The sequence below is a fragment of the Cornus florida genome, unplaced genomic scaffold (assembly GCF_030987335.1).
Source record: "Cornus florida cultivar Cherokee Brave unplaced genomic scaffold, ASM3098733v1 CherokeeBrave_3.0.0_Hap2_Chr07, whole genome shotgun sequence".
NCBI lineage: Eukaryota > Viridiplantae > Streptophyta > Magnoliopsida > Cornales > Cornaceae > Cornus > Cornus florida.
The window spans coordinates 45,109,573-45,131,777 of NW_026775577.1; the positions used below are offsets into that span (position 1 = coordinate 45,109,573).

Consider the following 22,205-nt stretch of genomic DNA (forward strand, 5'->3'; position numbering starts at 1 on the left):
AAGTATATTTCCACAAATTCAGGGGAAAAAAGTGAAGCATGAAGTCTTACAATGACCTCTAAACGAAATGTAATCCCTCTAAGCTGAATATTACAAAAATAAAACACGCTGGACTGTTAGCTTGGGATTCAAACTCTCCTTAATATATCAGCAATCTACAAAGTTGCTTCTCAAAAGTTCAATAAGTACATGATCTTTGGCAATATCGGAACATACAGATGAGCCTGGTTTAAACTCTCACCAAATATATGAGCTAAATAAATTTTCAGTTCGGAATAAAAGTTATGATAGTATCAATTCCTTGAAATGGTAACAATGTACATCATAGGACAAGCATAAAGAAGATTTTGCTCAAATATACCGAGGAATTGTTTGTGCAATTTGTGTGGAGTACATCATAGGACAAGCAGTATTACCTTTTCTGTGTGATTTCCAAAATCAAAATAAGCTCCATACGAATCATCAAAGTGCATCTGGAGAAAAAATTAAGCACATCTGAGATAATATAGAACTACTTCATAGAAATGACTACCCGAGTGCTTAGTTGAACTTACAGAAACCTCAATCATATTTCCATATTGATATTACTTTTTCTGTTCTTTAATTTCTTTAGTTTTGGGAATGAAAAGTCATATAGCAGTGATGGCACTGGAGAATCATTCATATAATAACAAGCTACCAAAATATTACTAATCACAAAATAGAAACAATGAAAAGTTGAAACCATAATAATCTTGCACAAACCTGATTTAGAATTTCAAAATCCGATAGTTGCTTAGCTGTCAAACTGTACTCCTGCATTGGTTCAATTTCCAGGTATATTATTGAAATCGATTAGTCCTGATATGCAGAGATATCTTTTCTTAGTATCATACCTTCCCCACTTCATTTTCCTTCTTAAAAAGCTTTGAAATAGAATGCATGCAATCTGCTGCAAGAAGCATCCAACATCTAAGATCCAAGTGACGTTCTTCATCACTAGGGTGAGATGCACGTGGATAATCATCCAACCCGGAGGACAGTGTCTGGAAATCCCAATAACAATTTAAACAAAACAGCACAATCATTAGTTTGTTTGATGAATATATATTTTCCTAATCATAACATTGACAATGAGGGTGGGCCTTGGTGCAACAGTAAGGTTGCTCCATTGTGACCTAGAAGTCACATGTTCGAAACCGGAAACAACCTCCATGTGGAGGTACGGCTGCATACATATGACCCTCCCCAGACTGCAATGGCAGGAGCCTCATACACTGGGCTAGCCCTAGCCCTTTAACATTGACAATGGCAGTAAAAGAAAAATTGCAAAAACAAGTCAAAGTGTGTAAAAGGTGAAAAGTGAAAGAAAAAAAATGCTTCAGTTGCCTATCCCTTAATTTAATACATTAAATGATTAGGGGCTAACACGGAGCATACATGACAAGTTTTGAGTCGAGTTGAGCCTTATTTTACAATTTCTTTAGCATCATGCATGCCTTTCTCGAAATGGATGGGGTTGTCCAAATTAATTTTCATTCGAGTTTATTCTATTATACACCATGTCTCCTTTAATATTTAATTATTTTGAAGTCAGTTTTATTTACTTCATTCTATGTTAGTTTTTGAAGTCTCCTACCATCGATGCAATCTTCCCTTTCTTATGAGTGCATCAACGGGTCTACGTTCTCTATGTCCATACTGAATTTTTATGAGACACAATTTACGTCAATGGTATAAATTGCTGCTACATGTACCTCAACAAGAACCACGATAACAAACTCTTCGATTGGGAAAGGGAGTAGCGTATGAGGCTGCTTCACAGGTGTTGAAGTAGTTAAATAGTAAAGTTACTCCCTCTCCACATCTTAAGCTTTTAGAGTAGATGGTTGTTAACATGGTATCAGAGAAGGTAAGGTCCTAAGTTCAAAACTCACTGTCACCCTAATAATTAAAAAGTTAAACCCTCTCTAATAATGTAAGCTTTTAGAGTAGATGGTGGTTAACAGCAAGATTTGGTGAAGCTCCTCTTGTAATCTGCAAGAATTTCCTAGAAGACTTGGTTCGTTCAAGCGATAATTAATTTCCTATACAAATTATGAGAATTTATTAAGCTTTACAATTTACATAGTATTTGAACATATTACCTAAATAAATCCATTGGGAGACTCAATAGTATTCAGCTATAACAACCAAAATTGATTGGACCTGATATCTGAAATTGCTACGACAAACGCAGAGAACCTAAGCAACAATCATGAACCACGCCAGAAAGTAAACACACCACACACAAAGATTTAGCGTGGTTCCGCAAAACCTACATCCACGGTGAAGATCTGGCAAAAATTTTCACTATGTAAAAATCTAAAGATTACAAGTTTCAACTAGGGGTGGCAATTTATGCCCACACCCATTAAACTGCCCAAGCCCGCCCACTAAAATTAAATCATTTGGGCTCCCAAATTTAAGTGAGTGGGTCAGTAATGGGTAAAAAGAAAGTGGGTATACAATTCAAGGGTCAATGGCGGGTTAAGAGTGATATGCAACTGAAGCAAGTTCTTGCTAATGGTAAAAGGGGGGATTTGAATGTTGGGGCTATTCTAATTTTACCTGAGGGGTTTGAACTAGCGCCTCCCGATCATATTTCTCCTGAGATGAAAGAAAAGATAGGCAATCTATCTTTTCAGAGCTATCGCCCCAATAAAAAAAATATTCTTGTGATAGGCCCCATTCCTGGTCAGAAATATAGTGAAATCAGCTTTCCTATTCTTTCCCTAGACCCCGCTATGAAGAAAGATGCTCACTTTTTAAAATATCCTATATACGTAGGTGGAAACAGGGGCCCTTTCGGGATTTTATTTATTTATTTATTTATTTTATTTATTTATTTATTTTTCATCCCAATGATAACTCTCTTTGCCTCACTCTTCAACTTTCTATATATATAAATTTATATAAAAAATAAGGCACAGATACGGCAATGATACAACAATAATATAATTTTATTATATATATATATATATGAACATGTGCCATCCTCCACTCGTACGACCAGAATCTAGTGCTTGGCCTGTTAACAACTACTGAGGGCCAAACCCGGTTGAGATCCCCGCCCAAACTTTGAAACTGGGGATACATACATACACACACACACACACACACACACACATGGAAAAGTACTACTGGAGTTAGTTTTTTTTTTTTTTTTTTTTTTTTTTTTTCTGATAAGTAAAATAATTGGAATAAACTACTGGAGTTAGTTAGTTAGTTAAAAATAAGAAAAAAAAATAGAAAAGACAAACAAAACAAAACAAAACATTTCAGTAATATTGACATGACTCGTACATTTGAAGGTAAAAACTTACCACATTGATGCACAAGCTGAAAATGATCATAGAAAGAAACAATGATTTGAGAGAGAGAATGATTTGATATTTTATGCAACGAATGAAAATGTCTTTTTTTTAATTATTATTTCCTTTGGGCATGCTGGTGTGTGTGTTTTATTTATTTACTTTTTATTTTTATTTTTTTATATTTCAATTATTAATTGAGAAGTTAAAATTATGGCACAACTTTTTCATGTACATACATAGAAATTGAGGACACAATCATTCAATGCAATCTTTTTTAACATTTGACACAGACAAAACCGTACCCCTTTTTTCATTTCCATGGTAATGAGTTTTTAAAACCATTTATCGAATTAAGTTAATCTTTGTCTTTTTCAATTTAATATGGTAGTCAAAGAAACTTTGTTTGAGGATTAATAAAAACAGAAAGAAGTTTTGTTTGTCATTTTAAATTTGTTGACAGTTGAAGTCAATAGCAGAAGCTTGCCATCACAAAAGATCCAGTTTGCAGGAAAAACAAAAAAAAACAAAAAAACCGGGTTGACCCGTTTCTGACCCACCCATTTATGACCCACCATTGGCGGTTTGAGAATGGGTTACTGACCCATTCATACCCAACCCATTCAAAACCCGACCAAACCCACCCAATTGCCACCCCTAGTTTCAACGCCTAAACCCTAACTCTCGTTCCCACTCTCTTTTCTGCGATTTTCAATCTCTCAATATCCACTCCAAACCCTAAACGCTCTTATATATCGCGCTACGGGCTACAAGAGAAAACTAATTAGGATCCACGACTCACAAGCAAAAACGGGTCAAAACTTTTCCTCGGGGTAAGCCCCCGAAACCCCTGAGCATTGGTGGGCTTGGGTCCACACAAAGCTCATTCATTGTGACCCGGCTCCAAATTTGGGCAACATCACAGAAACCCCACATGCATTCATTACAAAAAAGTATGAAGGATTTGTTTAGAATGACTAATCTAAACAAAATAAAAAAGAAACATTATTCTTACAATTTTTCTTCAAGTTCATATCTTATTAGATGCCCCTGGTCCCAGTTCATTTTCCTTTAAAAACATTATCTAAGTGATGTACTAATTATGTGGTTGCACATTTCCATTGTGTACTTTCCATGGGAGCTGTTTTTCGCTTAATTTGCAAGATTTCACTATTGGGCAGGTCACAATTACCGACAATCCATCCTATCTTTATTGGCATCATACCCCATTGGACCTTCAATCCTTGAAACTAAGGATTTACAAATTACAGAAATATAAAACAAGCAAATTAAGCAATTAATTACAGCATATCAATCCAACCAACCATGCATAACTAAGCTCTGCTTGAACAGTCAAGTTATGGAGTTACTGGATTCTCATTCAGACCATTAAGGATGAGCTAAACTCTTAAACAGCCAAGCAGCAGTGGAAAACTGAAGTAACCTATATGAGATTCATCTCCATGTGGTATAGTACAGCACGATAAATTCTGAAGGCAAGCATATATTGACAGTCAAAGAAGGACATTTTAAACTTTATATCAAGAATAAAGACATGAATGCATCAGCGACACACTCAAAGCTTACAGTGTGTCTTGACTCTCGGTGCACAACTACCTAGCGTTTTGACTATATGACACTGCTTTGAAATTCATATTACACATGATGCCCAATATTAAAAATTACACCTTGCCTCTGCGGAAGCCTATCGTATAGGAATAAAGTAAAAAAATCCTTTTTAGTTTCAGGAAATTATTTCAGATGTGAAAAAGAACCTTTGGATTTAGTTCACGATTTGTTGTGTTGTCACGTCCATGCCAAAAATAGCTGCTAATATCCTTGCCTGTGAATCAAAACACTAAATTATTTGTAATACTCAATCAAAATCAGCATGTCAGCATATTAAAATACTCGAGCTTCTCCAAACTTTTAAAAAATAGGTTTTTAACTAGAAAATGCAATGCGAGTTACAGAATTTGTAAAAAGGTAATCCTATTTTGGCAACAGCTTTAGCGTTCCCTATAAAAAGGCTGACTCAACAAAGCCATCTTATCACTTCAACATGAATTTTAGCAAGTTTACTCGCATATTTGATATTCATGTTTACAGAAGACTGACTCAACAGTTTGTGTTAGCTGTCTACAATGTGCAATCAGATATACACGAGGTTTATCCAAGTTACAAAAAGGCTGGATAAGAGAAATAGCCGCCAAGAAACTTTTACTGGAATACTTGATTTTTCAACTATAATTTAGTAATGTTATAAAATTATTGGCATAACAAGACAGTGAAAGTATGCTGGAACAGAACCAGGCCTAGAATTAATTTCACTACTTTTATTGTCCTGCATAATAAGCACCCCTCTTTTGTTAATTTTCAGAAGAGAGGTTTGTCTACTGCAGCAGCATGTCATAACTGCTTCCAAAATGATGAAAGCAATCAACACCTGTTCTTTGAATGTATGCATGCTATTACTATTTGGAAGTGGTTTGATTCTTGCTATGGGTGGAATATGAATTGTCAAACATTTGATGAGTTTATTCAGTGGAGTATTCAGAAGGCATATTCATAGTTGTTGGTAATAATGTCACTAACCTTATGAATTCGACATGTAGATATGTTAAAAAAATATTGTCCATGAAAGTATTTCTTATACTCAGCTTACAATGCAACAGAGACTACTCATATTCCATTTTCTTTATTATAATCTGATTGATTTTCAGGTTATGCTTGCAATTTTTTTAGAACTAATATCCCTCTTATATTTGTGTTATTTTCTGAATTCTTCTAGGTTTCAGACTATCTTATATCAGGGTCAACAGTACTGGTTTTTATCTGCATTTAAAGAAGAGTGCAAGCAGATGATTCTACAAATACTTCATTGATGAACATTCAATCACCTTGCCAAGGTCCATGATCATTTGCATGTTAGCTAATGGTTTTTTTTGGTCCCCAGTGTTCTGAAGGAGTCTTCAAGAAGGGAGCAGGATATGGTGGATCATTTGCTGGAAGTCTAGAACCATGGTTAGACAAACTTGTGAAAAAAATTAGCTTGGTATCCTCAAGATCCAGTTTTTATCCATAGAATTAAACCAAATTGTGGACTGTACCCTAACACCTGATCCAATTGTGGAAATTTTGGTTTTTATCCATACATTATATATTGCTTAATCTAATTGTGATTTTTTCTGAGCACTTCCAAACACTGTTAGAGAGTTTCTTATATTGACAGAGGAAGAGTCTCCAAAGGTTGGTCTGCAGAAACTTGTTGAACTATGTCCTGCCTAAGGTTTGCTATATATTTTTTTTCCTAGTTGGTATTCACACACACGTCTCTTTTGAGACTTGAACCTCTCACCTCCCTTTGGGAAGTAAGAGGCTGATACCGCTAGGGGACTGGCCCGTTGGTTAGGTTTGCTATTTTAATGTCAAATCAACAGAAATTCAATTTTGACTGAATTAACCAGTGCTGAAATTTCAAATTCTTCTGTACTACTCTTACAGCCCTCAAAGGGCATATTTGTCCTTTTGCAGCATGTCAGGAGAATAATCGCCAACAGGAATTCTTCAAGAAAAATCATTGTCATCATTCTAAAAGTCCAGTTTGCCCTTGCAGCTTCTGCTTTAATTTTAAATTTATAAGGGCAGTCTAGTACAAGGGGCGGTTCTGTCATTTATGCTCTAATAGCTACTTTATATCTAACAGTTCATTGTACGTAATTGTACCATATAGGACACCACCTGGCATATTCTCTCTAACAGCGATATTCTCCTGAGACATCTTGTCTATATATGCTGTCATAAGCATTATGTGTGCAAATTCTACTGATGTGAGTTAAATCCAAGAGACAAAAGGCTGTATCAAAATCCGAGAGTGAGCTAAACTTCATTTTGAAATTATGCTGAGATTAATCCATTCGTATGAGCATAATCCATTCTAGCCTCACTTTCTGGTTCAAGCAGATATAGTGATCTGTTTGTGCAAGCAGCAGCCTACTAATATATTCCTACCAGCTACCTTGAAGCTTCATTGGTGTGTTCTGGAGCTGAAAAGAAGTTTCATTTGCTACACACTATCCAGAAAGAGCAGAATTAAGCACTTATTGAGCCTACTGCACAAACTGATTCTTGAAATTCAACTGCTGCTGTTTGCAGAACCAAGAAACTGCTCTACTGTTTCAAATTCTGTACACTCTAAGCATAATTCCTATACTTGTGTATTTTTTGTTTTGAATCCTATTGCATTCTTGTGAGTTGAGTGTTTGTGTTGTAATGGAAAGAAACTGTAATGAACAGGGAGAGGTTCACAATAAAGTGTGGTGAGTGCAGAGCGCGAGACACTGCTGAGACGTGCATTGTACTGATTTTTCAACATAGTGGATTGTTGATCGGGCTTAACAGCCTCGTGGATGCTTCCCCAGTTTCTTTGGGGTTTTACCACGGACATCCTGGTGTATGATCTTTGTGCATGTTGTACAAACATTTTGCTGTTTATTTAGTTTATCAAGTGTGTGACAGACTGAAAAAACAGTAAACAAGAACCAATTCACCCCTCCCCTCTTGGTTCTTCAAAACTCTCATTGGGTCTGTCTGGATGGAAAAATTCAAGTAGAAATTTGACTGTAAGGAGTCTAAAATGGTCATGGTTGCTAGGACAGTGGTTTCTTTCATTATTTCTTCAGCCTAGACAAGAAGTATTTTGGTGGACTTCGCATGGTATTCTGCACCATGATAACACCTGGTTCATGTCAGGGTGGTAGCATACATATTGTAGCAAAGACTAACTATATCTTGCACATCCTTACATAAATTTGAAATGCTCTTCTTCATCCACCAAATTGAGAGAAAAGTTGAAACCCAAAAAATCATAACGAATTATTTACTCTTATATAGGCTGGATGATCACATTGTTATGATGAGAATAATTACGACCTTGCCCAAGAAATTGGGATAGGACAAGCATAAGTAAAGAAGTGCTACCATAATGCTGTGTGATTGTTGATTACTAAAGATCAATGAATAAAAAGGATCAGCATCCGGGAAGTCTAATAAATACAAGAATATTCATGGAAGGGAAATAAAGAGAGAATGGAGAGTTAGTGTTAGGTCATTAGCACTTAATATTGGTGAATTTTTAAACAGAAGATGGAATTTGTACTGTTAGTTTTATTCTATTTATTTTTGAAATGTTATGTTAAGGTAGTTGTTACCACACCATCCAACGATTTTGACGATGAAAGTTTGTTGATCATAGTAAGAGTAAAAAGGTAAACTCTCAAATACCCAATCATGGTAAGAGTAAAAAGGCAACTCTCAAATACCCAACTAACTAATTAGGGTTGTATTTTAAGCATCCATATTTTTCATCATAACCAAATGATAATAAACAGTTTTTAAGATAAAAATTTTGTTTTTTGAAGGATCAAGGCCTCTGATCCTGATCCATCAATCATCCCATTCTATGTGAATTTAATCGATCGAACCTTGCGAAAAACAGTTTCCTACTTTGTTTTAAACATGTAAATGGTAAACCCTTATTGTTTCTGATCAAAAGCATAAATTAATACCATTAGGGGTCAAAAACAATATAGTAGAGAATACTACCATCCATATAGAGTCCATAGAGAGCATATCTGTAGTTTTTACTTCTCTCTGTGTGTATGTGTGTGTGTGATGTGAGTATTATTCATCAAACATAAAGAGCTATGAAGAAGATACACCAAAATCGCACAAACAAAGATCAAGGTTGTTGGACAGCTAAAAAAGGGAGATCAATCACAGAAGAAGCAGATCGTATGGGAAATGGATTCATAAATCGACATAAACAGAATATCTTTGTCTTTTGTGCGTGATTGTCATCGAAATGTGGAGTATTGTTTGTAGGTGTTCTAGGATGGTACATACACGATGCTCTGGAAGACTGAAGAAAATTGTAGTTGGTGGAGGAGAAGAGATAGTAGTACATATGCAAGTCCACATGTATGGCCTAGACACATGTGGGAAGCTCGAATAGAATCAGGACATGAGTACATTGCATTGTACTTCCAGTATCTGATAGAAGAGGCATGTTTCCAGCAATCTCTTTACCTGTCTCCTCAAAATCCACTACTTAGGAGTTAGAGCCAATAATGTCCACGGCAGTTCTATTATTTTATATTAGCATTGTTTTGCATGCTTTACTCTAACCAGCTGAAGCAGTCAGTCCCATGTCATCACTCTATAACCAGCACAATCTCTTGGTTCACCATATGACATCATTCTTAAGGCCCCTGGTTAGACAAGTCATGACACCGCATGGCATCTAAGAAAAGTCCATTTGTTGTTTAAGAAAAGTAATATATATAGGCAAGATCCATAACATGCGGAATAATATGCGAACAAGTCCAATACATTTTTCTTCCACAGAAGATAGTGATGTACCATGATCTCTTCAGCTCTATCTTCTTGGAACGTGGACCTACTAGCTAGGGACTAGAGCCAATAAAGTTCAAGAAGGTACTGTTGCTGATAATTGTCTTGTTTTGCATGTTTTACTGTGGTTAGCTAGAAACCCATCGCCTGATAACAACACTTCCCTCTTGAACCACCAAACATCAACTTCCTTGAAGCCACTTGGCATGACAAGTAATGACAGGTCGTGTGTCCGTCCACATGGTGCGTTTGTTGAACATTTCTATTTCCAATTATGTAGTAGGAACATGCGGGTTAATTGTCCATAAACACACTTGGAAATCAAATAAATACACGGGAATTCAGGGAAAGGAAAGATAAAGAAGACTCAAAACAACCTCTTTGGCCCTAATTGGATATAAGGTGTCCAAGAGAAACCAAATTGGAATTAACTAAATTTAAATTGCGAGTGCTGAAAATTAAGTTCATCAATACCATAACAACAAAAATCGGTGAGGCAAAACTGCAAACAAGCATCGGTGACTATATAAGTATACAACAATAAAATCCAAAATTACCTGATTGCGTAGTATTAAACCACTGAAACCACGCTTCAAGGCGACCAAAAGCCCGTTCTAAGAAGGAAGAGATCTCATTGCTTTCATCGGCTGCAAATGTGTTTCTTATTGTTACACTGTCAACAATATCTGGAAAAAAGAAAATTCTCACACTTCAATGCAAAAAAATACCAGTATACAGAACAAGAAAAAAATTTAACCAAAAACAGAAACGAAAAGAAGAAGAAGAAACTAAATATCACAAGATTTTTAACTCCGGCAATCATGCATACCAGAATATGAGAAAAGTAAACAAGGAATTTGGAAAGATAAAATTAACTCAACTCGCCAATCGGATTAAAAAGAAAAAACAAAAAAGCATTGGTAATAGAGATTATTTTCTGTAGGCGAGCTCTGTACACACTGTGTATACTTAGGTTACAGGCCTTTCTTTGGCCCTTCTAAATCGAAATTTACTTTATACATAAGAGGAGCTACCATTATTTTTGCATGCATAAACTTTGAAGGGATGTTTATGTCCCACTTGATTACAAAAAAAAGAAAAAGAAAAAAAAATGAAAAATGAAAAAAAGAAAAAAACCTAGTTAAATTGGAAGATGCTGTTAAATTGGTGTCGAAATCAACAACCTAGTTTCTTGCATATAGTATCTTCCTGCCCTCTCATTTAAATAGTCACTAAATTCCCAAGAGTTAAGATTTGATTCACCAGATGATTGTACCTTTATCCCAATAACACAAATCCTAATTTTAAAGCCTAATCAGGGGAATTCTATGATTTATAAACACAGAATGTCGCCTGAGTAACAACATGAAATACAACTTCATTTTTTGAAGGTTCTGTGAAAAATGGAGCCATGTGGAACTTTAGCCACCACTATGGCTGGTAAAAGCAAACCACTGTAGGATTGACAGTTAAAACTTTTGAGCATACTGATAATGAGATGTGCTACAGCCTAGTGGTACAGTAAAGAACTTGGTACTTTCTCAAAGATGTCGATAATGTAGGGCTCTACCAGAGACCTAGCGAAAAGAGGAGTCCAGCGATTCAGAGATACGCCCATTTCCAATCATACGATGCATATAAAAGGAGAGACTGCCACATATTTGACAATGAGGGATTTTGGTTGTATAGAATTTTAAAACAATATTCTTTGGCTATCATTCTTTTAGAGTTTCATGCTATAACTTATTTTCAGTGTCTTTCATCTTGGTCCCCATTAATATTTTATCTTAAGCTGAGTTGATTCACATGCATCTTTCTTTCTACTTTCCTTTTGAAATCTTTTATAAAAACACAACATATAATTACAAAATAAAAATTCTCTGCCTTTACATTAACCAAAGAGAATGACAAAATCACATTTGATAAAAAAAAAAAAGTAATTGTGATAAAAGAAAAAACACATCCACAAACCATCAACTTTACTTTGCAGGAAATCTCTCCAAATCATTATTTACCATATGGGAGTATGAAACCTTGTATTAAGCCAAAACCTTTTATTTTTTCAGACAGACTTTGACACATCCTAATATCATAGGCTTTTATCACGTATTTCTCAGTAGTCTTGTTTGGCATGGGCCAACAAGAATACATTATGGCAGCAGGTATATTTTAGTTTTAAGATTTATTCAGAATATTTTTTTAAGAAATATTGCTCTATTTTTATTTTATTTTTTAGATTTTCATAAGGTTAGAATTTGGGTTTGTAGTGCTTCCATATTGGGCAGAGTTAATTTAAAAATAATAATAATATGTTAATAGGATTCTTGAGGCCTATAAATAGACCTCTTATAGGGGAAAAAAAAAAAAACAAGATGCCCTTTGAGATGAATGAATATTTTGGTGGTCTTCAAAGATTCATCAATATTGTTGAACTTGAAGTAAATACCTTGCCAATCTTAAGAATCAAAATTCAAAATCAAGTTTTCTCCAACTAGATGCTTTGATTGTTTCTCTCTCTAAAAGCTTGTCTTATATGAGCCAATAAGAAAAAAATATGTTGACAGATATGCTAATTAGACTCTCGTTAGGAGACTTTTTAAGAAGATTTTGTCTATATTTGATTTTGTCTATATTTACATTCTTTGTTCTCTCTTCAATTATGTGAAGTGGAGCTTTTGTTCTTCTTCATATGATTTAATTACTTTTCTGGATTCTTTGGGGCCTTAGCTCCGGTTCCACTTTTGTAATTGGGACGCATTCTCCTTTTGAACGACTTTTTTAATATTATTTTTACTTATCAAAAAAAAAGATTTTGTCTATATTTGAAAGAATGTGATATATATTTTGCTCCCTCCGTCTCTCTCTCATCCCTCCCTAATCGAAATTGAGAGGCATGGGAGTCGCCTTCATACCTTCCTCACCGTTTCTCTTGTACTCTCATCTCTTCTTCCTCTTTCCTCACCATTTGTCTAGTACTCTCGTCTCTTCTTCCTCGTTCTCCTTTGTCCCCTGTGAACAAGAGGCTTAAGAGATTTGATGCATGCTCCCTTTCCTATCTTCTTTCTTCCATCACTTCAGATAAAAGAAAATCATTATGCTTTGCCACCCACTCCATTTCAACAAAATTCTCATGACAGCCAATACAACACTTGCAAAAATGTAAGCATCACCATCAACTCAATAGAGAAAGGATGCTCCATAGCGTGAAAGAAGCAGGCAAAATCCCTAAAATGCAATGATGAAAAGAGAAGTCTGTGCTTTGGGGGGGAGGGGGAGGGGGAGTCTGCCACACAAACAGCAAATTCTTTCAAGAAAAAATTCTTACCACGTAAAACCAAAAACAAAGTTGGGGGATTTCCATTTGTTGAATGTTGAAGAACAAATTCCTCTGGCACCTTACTGAAAATAAACCAAAATACATGTTACACAATAATCCAATGAAGGAAATCAGAATTCAAACTAACATTTATGGATGCTTGAAAAAAGATAACTCTATATCACCTTAGAGCTTCAGCACCCAAAATTTGTTCACGTGGAATCCAGCCATCAGCATTCATCAGATCTAACCAATGTCCAATGATATCCAAGCAAATATGCATATCCCAGCGCCTATCCAGTATTAAGAGAAAAACATATATAGATGTATGTACCAGCAACTAACAATAATAAATTAGACTCATAAAATTGGCAATTAGCTCCATATCACTCAAGCAGCTGCATACTTATTTTTCTCAAATATGCAAGTAAATAGGTAACTGAAAAATATGCACACAAGATAAATATAACCAGAACATAAATCTAATCTGCAACAGGCAACTAACCAGATCAGTAGTTGATGAAAACCTTCATCCCATAAAAATCCCCTGGGAAAGAAGGGTCGACTAGGAACAGCTGTATAAAGCTCGGCCGGCCAATACAAAATAAAATTATCACCACTTCTAAGCTGCAAGAGAAGATTGCCCACTGTATGACTTTGTCAGATATCCAAATAAATGATGATTAATTCATAAGTGCAAGCATAGCAGTTTTGTTAGTAAAGAGTAAGAAACACATATAGAGTAATCAAATGAAAAAATGGAACATGTGGTTGAACAGCTTAAGGTTTGTAAAGGTTATAAGTGAAGATAAGCAGGTATGAAATGAGAAGGAAAAAAAAGTGAAGCAATCATCGAGTTTCAAAATTCTAGAAAATAATTATGTAGTATAAATCATGTCCTCTTTAAAGGGATTCTTCTGATTTCTTTGCTCTTATTCCAACTCTTCTTACCTTTATAAACATCCAAGCTACAAAGAATATGAAAAACCAAAAGTGAACAGCACAAAGTGAAAGCTAAAACTTCAGCCGTTTATACTCTGTCATTCTTCAGTAAAGATGCCGAACTTATATAATCTCATTAAATTCAAGATGTAGAGTATCCAGTATATAACAAAAACAGAGGAAATCCTTTTCAATTTATGAAACAAAGAAAAACAAGGCATGACACAATTTATAGCAAGTATTTTATTCCTTTACAAAGAAGAAGTCAAAATATGGATTATAGATATTTTAATTATGTAACTGATAAGTTGAAATTCTAAAAAAAAGTAAACTTCTTTTATTTTTATTTTTTATTTTTGACAAGTACTGCAAAAAGTAAACTTCAATATTTAAACATATATGAGTATGTTAAATGTATCTGTATATCTGTCTACTCTGATCAGTATAAAAGCTTTTATGTGTGCACTTATATCTTACAAGCTTATGTTTTCTGTTTCTTAGAATGGGTCATGTGCATAAGTTTGATAAGACTTGAAGAACCGCCTATTTGATTCCATATAGAAGTAAGAACTTAATTCTATCTGTGATTATAACAAGAGAACATTCATTTTTCCATACTCCACTAATTCCATGATACAAGCCATAAACTTTACTTTCCAAAAAAAAAAGCCATAAACTTTTCTCATTTCATGATTTGTCTCAACAACCATAGTAAGACTGCAAAATGAAAATTTAATAGATGATATATCACCTCTATAAATGAATAATGAAGAAGCTTGGCCAATGTCTATGAAACTATTTCCAAGTTTCTTATTTTTGGCAAGTATTATTTCCATGTTTCAAATTTATGAACTGTTATGTATGAAATTATTGATGCACACATGACAAGATTCCACCTGGGAGTTCTTGCAAGTTATTATTCAAGTTGACAAAATAACCAAGTTAACCGATCAAGAATTAATGAATGAAGATGTGCAATTTGGACTGTGTATTAACATTACAAAACCAGGATAACTTGTACAGTACTGAAAGGACATAGCTTATTTTCAAATGAATTCTGATCATAGATGACCAATTTAAATTGATTAAGAACATGAATTCCAAATTTACATAACTCACATTAGAGTTTCCTGGAAGTGAGATTTTTGACTGGCCATAGAAGTAGCCAATGCCTCCCAACAAATTTCCAATAGCAGCCTTACCAACGGCAATGGATTCAGAATCAAGCTGAAAACACCATAAGTTAATGTCAAAAATCTTAAATTACATGCAAAATGAAAGATGAGTGTATTTCTATGTGCTGTAGAATACCACAGAAGTATGCAACTTGGCCAAAGAATGGCAGCTGATGCTCACTAGTATATCTTAAATGCTTTGACGTGGCAGTTGTTTTCTATTTTTAATATTAATTGATCAAAAACATCAGATTGAATTTGTAAACCTTTTATTTTGCAATGTGCAGACACCAACGTAGCACAAAAAATCATAGAATCTTTAATTGTGCTTCTGAAACATAAAGAGTAAATTTGTTCAATATACAGAGTTCGGTATAACAGATGCCAGAATCTTGAAAGAATAGGGGACAATTTTGTTTTATCTGACAAAAACATTAATTTAAGGATCCGATTTGAGGAAAATCAGTAAGGTGAAAACACCAGGATCAGAAAAATACTATTTTCAATATCACTAAGATAAACCTTAATAATTCCTGCTTCAAAAAGTAATAAGATCAAGAGTGACATACAGCCAAATTATATGGTGAGTGGGTCTTATGATCACCAATAGGGCTACATGCTGACTTTAATGCTCTGTTTGTTTGGAAGGAAGGATTGAGGAGGGATGGAAGAGGCTTGCTTTGTTTGGTTGGAAGGAAGGGAAGGGAGGGGGGAAGCAAGGAGGGATGAAGCGTCCCTCCTAACCGCTCCTATCAGCTAATTTCTTATACGCTTGGGCGGACAAGAGGAAGGAAAGAATGAGCGATTAGCCTATAAATTTGTTATACCTACTTTAACCTTCATTTAATTACAAAATGATTTATTTTAACCTTCATCAATTTTGTTTTGTTGTAATTGTGATATTGTACTTCTCGTTATTTGGTTAAGTGCTCTATATTATCTACTGGATAATGCTGCTGCAGATTATTTTTATTCTTGCCTTGAGAATGATTCCATAAAATGATGTGTCAAATCCAACAACTGCGTCCACCCTATTTGACCCATTCATTGGCCATGGACTCGTTTTTTATTCTTGACGCATTTTGGCTAGAAATCATGGACTCATGGTTAAAAGCATGATCAGTCATCAATCAATCTGATTAATGAGGGTCAAAAATACGTGGCACATTCACTTATCGAAAAAAAAAAAAGAAAAAAAGAAAAACGTGGTACATGGACAATGCAAATCAATTTAATTAATGAGGGTACATTGGTAAAAGAATATAAAAACTCTGCTTTCCATCCTTCCAACCGAAAAAAAAAATAAATTTGTCACTCAATCAATCATTTCTGCTACACCATCCCTTCAATTCAACCAAACAGAAAGTGAAGGAGTCACTTTCCCTTCCCTAGGGATGCCTCGTCCATCCCTCCCCCCCTCCCTCCTATCCAAATGTCCATCCCTCCAACCAAACGGAGCATTAGTGGCCATGAGAAGCCATTCTTCCTCCAAAACACACCCTAAGCATTTATTTTTGCTCTCTTCTCAGATAAAATCACACATGTATAGTATAAGCAAAGGACAACATGTGATAAATTTACTCCCCAGTCCATGAAGTCAACAGGGACATATTTTTCACCAAGTTCAAATGAGTTTACGAGTACATTCACTATTTTTGCATAAATCATAACAAGGAGTTCTATTAAACTCCTGCAGTCACCAGTTTGACCAACACTTAAACGTTAAATTACACTGGCTATAGGACAATCAAATGCTCGGCAATTAAAAAAAAAAAAAAAAAAATTTATAACTCAGCATGATTCTACATATCCTCATACATGCATTTTTTTTTTTTTTTCCTCAAAAATGATGAAGCAGAATGGAAGGAAGTTTACATGAATCAATACCTTATCAGTCAAATTAAAGCACCTTTTGAATTTCTCATCAAATTCATTTTGCTTCTCAAATAGTTGACTAGTCAGTAAGGTACCTAAAATGATGAAGGAAATATCGCAAGTAGTTATGAAGGTGAAACAATGAACTTCTATTTAGAAATTAACAAATAAAACATTACACATATTCAGGAAAAGAAGTCAATGTATCTGCATAAAAATTAATATAGAAGTGCCCTGCTTAGGGTGTCGTGAAGGTGAAACACTGAAGAACTGGTTTTGATAACCTAAAAGTGCCCTGCTTTGTTTTGCTTCTTATACACCTACATAAGGAAGTCTCATTAAAAAGAGGATGTCATGACAGCAATTTATGAATCCATGGTGTTCTGAAAACTTATCAACATGAAAAAATATTCGATTTCAAACCCCCCCAGCCCCCAACAAAAAACAAAAAAACAAACACAAAAGCCAACCATACAGAAGATACCTGTGAGGCTTCTGACACGTTCTTTAACTCCTGAACCTTCCAAATCAGTTCCAGATACAAAAGCAAAATCCATCTTGAAAGGAATGCTACCAGAGATCTACATATAATCAGAAGAGCATAGGAGAAGGTATATAAGAATTAAAAACCTGAGATGAATATTATAGTTCTAGTTTAATAAAGAAAGCCTTGCATGTCAAGAAACAGGTAAATGCTGAATCCTTGACCAGATACCTGAAAAACTAAAATGTTTGGAGAATCATCCGATGTGTCTGAGAGCTGCAAGCGGCCAAACTTTGTTGCCTATAATACATATGAGAACACATGCACATTCAAACAACATCAAGGAAAGAACCGCACTGGAAAACAGAATGATGCAACATAAATAAGAATGTAGCATTGAGAAAAATGCAACTGAGTCTATTGACATGAAAATGTCAGAAATATACGGGTAGGTGTAACATGAAACAGATGGACAACAGAAACATAAATATCTTACATACTTGGGATCCAAGATCTTGCTGGACAAGATCAGATAAATTGTGAATGTGAGGTGACTTGAAACCAGAATAATGGACTTCTAGATCATCCTGCAAAGCACTGGGCTGAGATCAAACTCTGAAACAAGAATATAATGTGTGCAACCACATGCATAACAATAAAGACACAGCAATGCATCGGTTAAAAAGTGATAGTCTGGAAGAGGTGAATTCTTAAATATATTATTATTATTATACAACATATAATAATAATCATCAACATCGTACACAAGCAATATCGGTACCATTTGAATCCAGTTTATGCAATTTATTATGGAGTGCATCAAGATGTGCAAATGTTTTAAGCATTACTGCAGAAATAACGGGAAACCTTCAAACAAGTGGAAAAGCTTTAAATGACATGAGTCACATGACAGGGCCATCCAGAAAATAACTTCAAGAGATGATATCTTAAAGCAGTATATCCAGTGATGAATGTAGGAAATGTCCAAATTTATTAAAGATTCCGAAGTTGTATGAAAATATAGTCATCATAAAAATTAAGAAGTTCCTCAGATGATACTTAAGGCACGTGATTTTCCAAATGAAAGCTAGATGACAAACTGTTCTTTGAAATTGGTGACAGATCTTTTCGAAGAAGGAATGTTTAGCATGTCTATTAACTATTTAAGAATATGATTTTAAAATGGAGCACGTAATCAATGTTGATCACAATATTGCTAGAGTGTTGAATATTACTGCAATGATAATCACAATATTACTACATCAAATAGGAAGAAGTTATTTACTTTTTCACTATAAAAATCAGATGTCTATGGTTGATAGCATACCATTGATTCTAAATGTAGATGCCAGCCTCCAATATCTTTTCGTGATCCAAAAGCCAGGAGAGAATTCTCACGAATGTCCAAAGCATCTCTACTCAAGCTTAAAGCATTTGCATCTTCATCAGCAAGATAGAAGAAAAGGTGCCCCATTGTCTGCATTTCCTCATCTAATCTAGATCTGGTAACAAACCACAATAGCAACAATGAATATCCTACAACATGAACAATAATCTATTATAGCCATCCCACTTCCATCAGGTCTCGTGCACAGCACTTTTAAAAGTTGAAGATACAAAATTTATTTAGAGACATTTATTATAAGAAGTAAATATAAATGTAATAACGAATATAGTTAGAGCATGCAAAGTTTATATACTAAACAGTATAAACATCATATGTAATTGAATTTATGTCAGGTTCTATGATGGTCATTTGCTTAATAAGACGACTAATGAAAGATTAGAGAACTTAAAAATACACATATATAATTAATATATACTTTAAAGGCTTAAGAAGGCATATGATAGAGAGTCAAGAGATACAATGACAAAGAATGTTGTTAAAGTTACCAAAAAAGATGTATAGGAACATGAAGACAAGGGTTCGTACTATTTGTGGAGATACTAACGATTTTCCTATAATATAAAATATTTTTTTTTTCTGATAAGAATTGATTGAAGGTTGCCTTAAAGGGGGACGCGGCCCAGAACAACTACACACACAAACTATAGCTTCAATTACACAAACTATAGCCTCAGGTTACCCACAAAAGACAAAAGAATCTCCATAGGTTTACAATTAGAGCCCTGAACCCAAAAGAAGAAGGAACTAAGAACAGAAAATCTAACTACCCCCCAAGAAGATTCCAAACCATCAAAGGATCTCCTATTCCTTTCCTTCCAAAGAGCCCACTAGAAGCATAAGGGGGCAGTCCTCCACACACATCTGACTTGGTGACTTACACGACCACCTCCCCAAGCATCAATTAAGCTCACTGTGAACTTGGGCATGACTCACTGGATCCCAAAAACGGCACAAAGCAAATCCCAGCCATACCTAGCTCTAGGACAATGCAGAAGCAAATCCCAACAATTTTGGATGAAATACTGAACAAAAAGTGATAATCTAAATATACAAATTCAATACGAATGAATACTCAAAAGAACCAAAAATTTGCAATACCACACCCCAAAATGTTTGCAAGCCCACGAATGCTATCAACCTCTCCCACCGGAACAATCTCACTCTTGTCTATTTTTATTTTTGTACCTTGGAAACAAATCAACACATATCTCATAGATCTCAACTGATATTCATTCACATCACATAATACAATAGTATCATCAGCGAATAGGATATGAGGCAGTTCAAAACTGAGTGCCTACAAGACTCCCCACCTCAAACCCCTAAATGTGAATATTAGCAACTGCCCTCCTCACCATTCTACTAAAAAGCCTCCATTACCGTGATAAACAAAAGGGAGACAACAAATCTCCATATCTCATCCCCAAGAACTGCTGAAGAATCCGGTCAGAGATCCCTTCACCAAGTTCACCAACATAACACTTCATCAAAGAAATGCAAAAATATATCCATCTTTTCCACCTGTCTCCAAAGCCCATCCTCAACATCATATAAATCAAAAAAATCCCACCAGACATGATCGTATGCCTTAACAATATCCAATTTACACAGAATCCGTGGCACACCACTACATAATCAAGAATCAACACACTCTGGGAATCAAAACCGTATCCAGAATCTGACAACCTCCCACAAAAGAATTTAGGGACTCCAAAATCACCCTATCAATTTCAAGGCAAGGACTTTGGCGATGATCTTGTACACACTACCCACCAAACTGATACGTCTAAAATCTTTAGCTTCTATAGCTCCACCTTTTTCAGAATCAAGGCTATGAAGGAGGCATTCAAACTTTTCTGAAACTGCACATGCTCATAGAAGTAGTATAATGTCTCCATCACCTACTTCCTGACCACCTCCTGTTTGCATTGGAAAAATGCCATGGTAAAACCATCCGGGCCTAGCGCCTTATCACCATTGCAACTCCTACGCGCCCTTTCCACCTCCTCACCTACAAGCGGGCTTTCCAACCACTCCCCATCCTCCTTAGAAATGGCAGCAAAATCCAAACCATCTAATTGAGGTCTCCATAATACAGCTGCTGATAGAAGACACCAAACCTTTCTGAATATCCTCCTCTGTAAACAACATCTCTCCATCAATGCACATCCCACCGATATGATTACCCCTTCTATGCACATTATCTAGATTTTTGCCTCCATGACACTTCTTCTGAACTGGCAATCTCCCCAACTTTGCTTTAAACTCCTCCCTTCTACTCCTTCCTACATCATATAGGCCACCCTCTCCTTCTATGCGATTGATTTCTCCTCCACTCCAAATTACCAAATATTTGCCAAAACTTAGCTAGGATTTCCTAGGACCCGGTACTCCCTCCACCAACAATGCACCCTATCTCCAAAATCCTCTACACTAAGCCACATATTTTCAAATCTGAAAGGATAGTTCCCCTGCCGCAGCCATCCACAATCCAACAAAATAGGAATATGATCCGATGTTGGTCTAACCATGGCTAATTGCGTAACATCTGAGAATTTCTCTTCCCAACTTCCAGACACCAAATATCTATCCAATTTGGACCAAATGAGCACCTCTCTATCACTAGACCAAATGAAATGAGCACCCTCCATGGGCAAGTCAATCAACTGGTGATCTTCGATGAACTGAAAACTCCTTCCCTAGCTCCCCCACAAAAGGCCCCACCTCCACTTTGGAAATCCACCACTTGTCCTATATCATCAAAATCCCACGCAAGGTACCTACCGACAACCTTCAGATTCTAAGGTATCACTACATTTCAAGCATTCAGTTCTTACATTCAATAAATTGTTTGCAATTGTCAAATTATAATGTAAAGCAACCAAATATACTTTGGCGATCATATCATTTTTCCCTTTGCACATTTAGCCTGGAAATTCTAAAAAAATTATACCAAGAAATATTTGCTAATGTTTAACTTTATCCATCAATACTTCATTCACAATTTTTTTCCCATACAAATTTGTTTCTCGCACCACATATAAATACCAATATAACATGGATATATGACACCAATACAAATACATATTTATCAAGACATGCAAACCCATTTTCCCCAAGATATTGCCATGTATTTCTCTAAAACATTTAACAACTTAACCTGGGGAGGAAAAAAAAAAAAAAAAGAGCTAGAAATTAGAAAGAAAATTCTCAACTCTTTTAAAAATGTCAAATGAGGATTTGGTCGATCTAATTCATACAA

At 35.3% G+C, this 22,205-nt stretch overlaps 1 protein-coding gene across 1 annotated transcript in view; it reads right to left on the bottom strand.

Moving 5' to 3' along the window:
* LOC132267134 (mannosyl-oligosaccharide glucosidase GCS1-like) overlaps nucleotides 1–22,205 on the bottom strand; it is a 30,353-nt gene that overhangs the window by 2,086 nt on the left and 6,062 nt on the right. The window contains exons 4-17 of the mRNA XM_059768198.1: nucleotides 18,863–19,037; nucleotides 18,036–18,122; nucleotides 17,767–17,835; nucleotides 17,536–17,632; nucleotides 17,064–17,146; nucleotides 15,121–15,228; nucleotides 13,565–13,686; nucleotides 13,245–13,352; nucleotides 13,069–13,142; nucleotides 10,301–10,429; nucleotides 5,108–5,175; nucleotides 876–1,025; nucleotides 745–795; nucleotides 417–473 (exon numbers count right to left, since the gene is read on the bottom strand). Of these exons, the coding sequence (XP_059624181.1) occupies nucleotides 417–473; nucleotides 745–795; nucleotides 876–1,025; nucleotides 5,108–5,175; nucleotides 10,301–10,429; nucleotides 13,069–13,142; nucleotides 13,245–13,352; nucleotides 13,565–13,686; nucleotides 15,121–15,228; nucleotides 17,064–17,146; nucleotides 17,536–17,632; nucleotides 17,767–17,835; nucleotides 18,036–18,122; nucleotides 18,863–19,037 (1,378 nt within the window). The remainder of the gene's footprint in view (nucleotides 1–416; nucleotides 474–744; nucleotides 796–875; nucleotides 1,026–5,107; nucleotides 5,176–10,300; nucleotides 10,430–13,068; nucleotides 13,143–13,244; nucleotides 13,353–13,564; nucleotides 13,687–15,120; nucleotides 15,229–17,063; nucleotides 17,147–17,535; nucleotides 17,633–17,766; nucleotides 17,836–18,035; nucleotides 18,123–18,862; nucleotides 19,038–22,205) is intronic.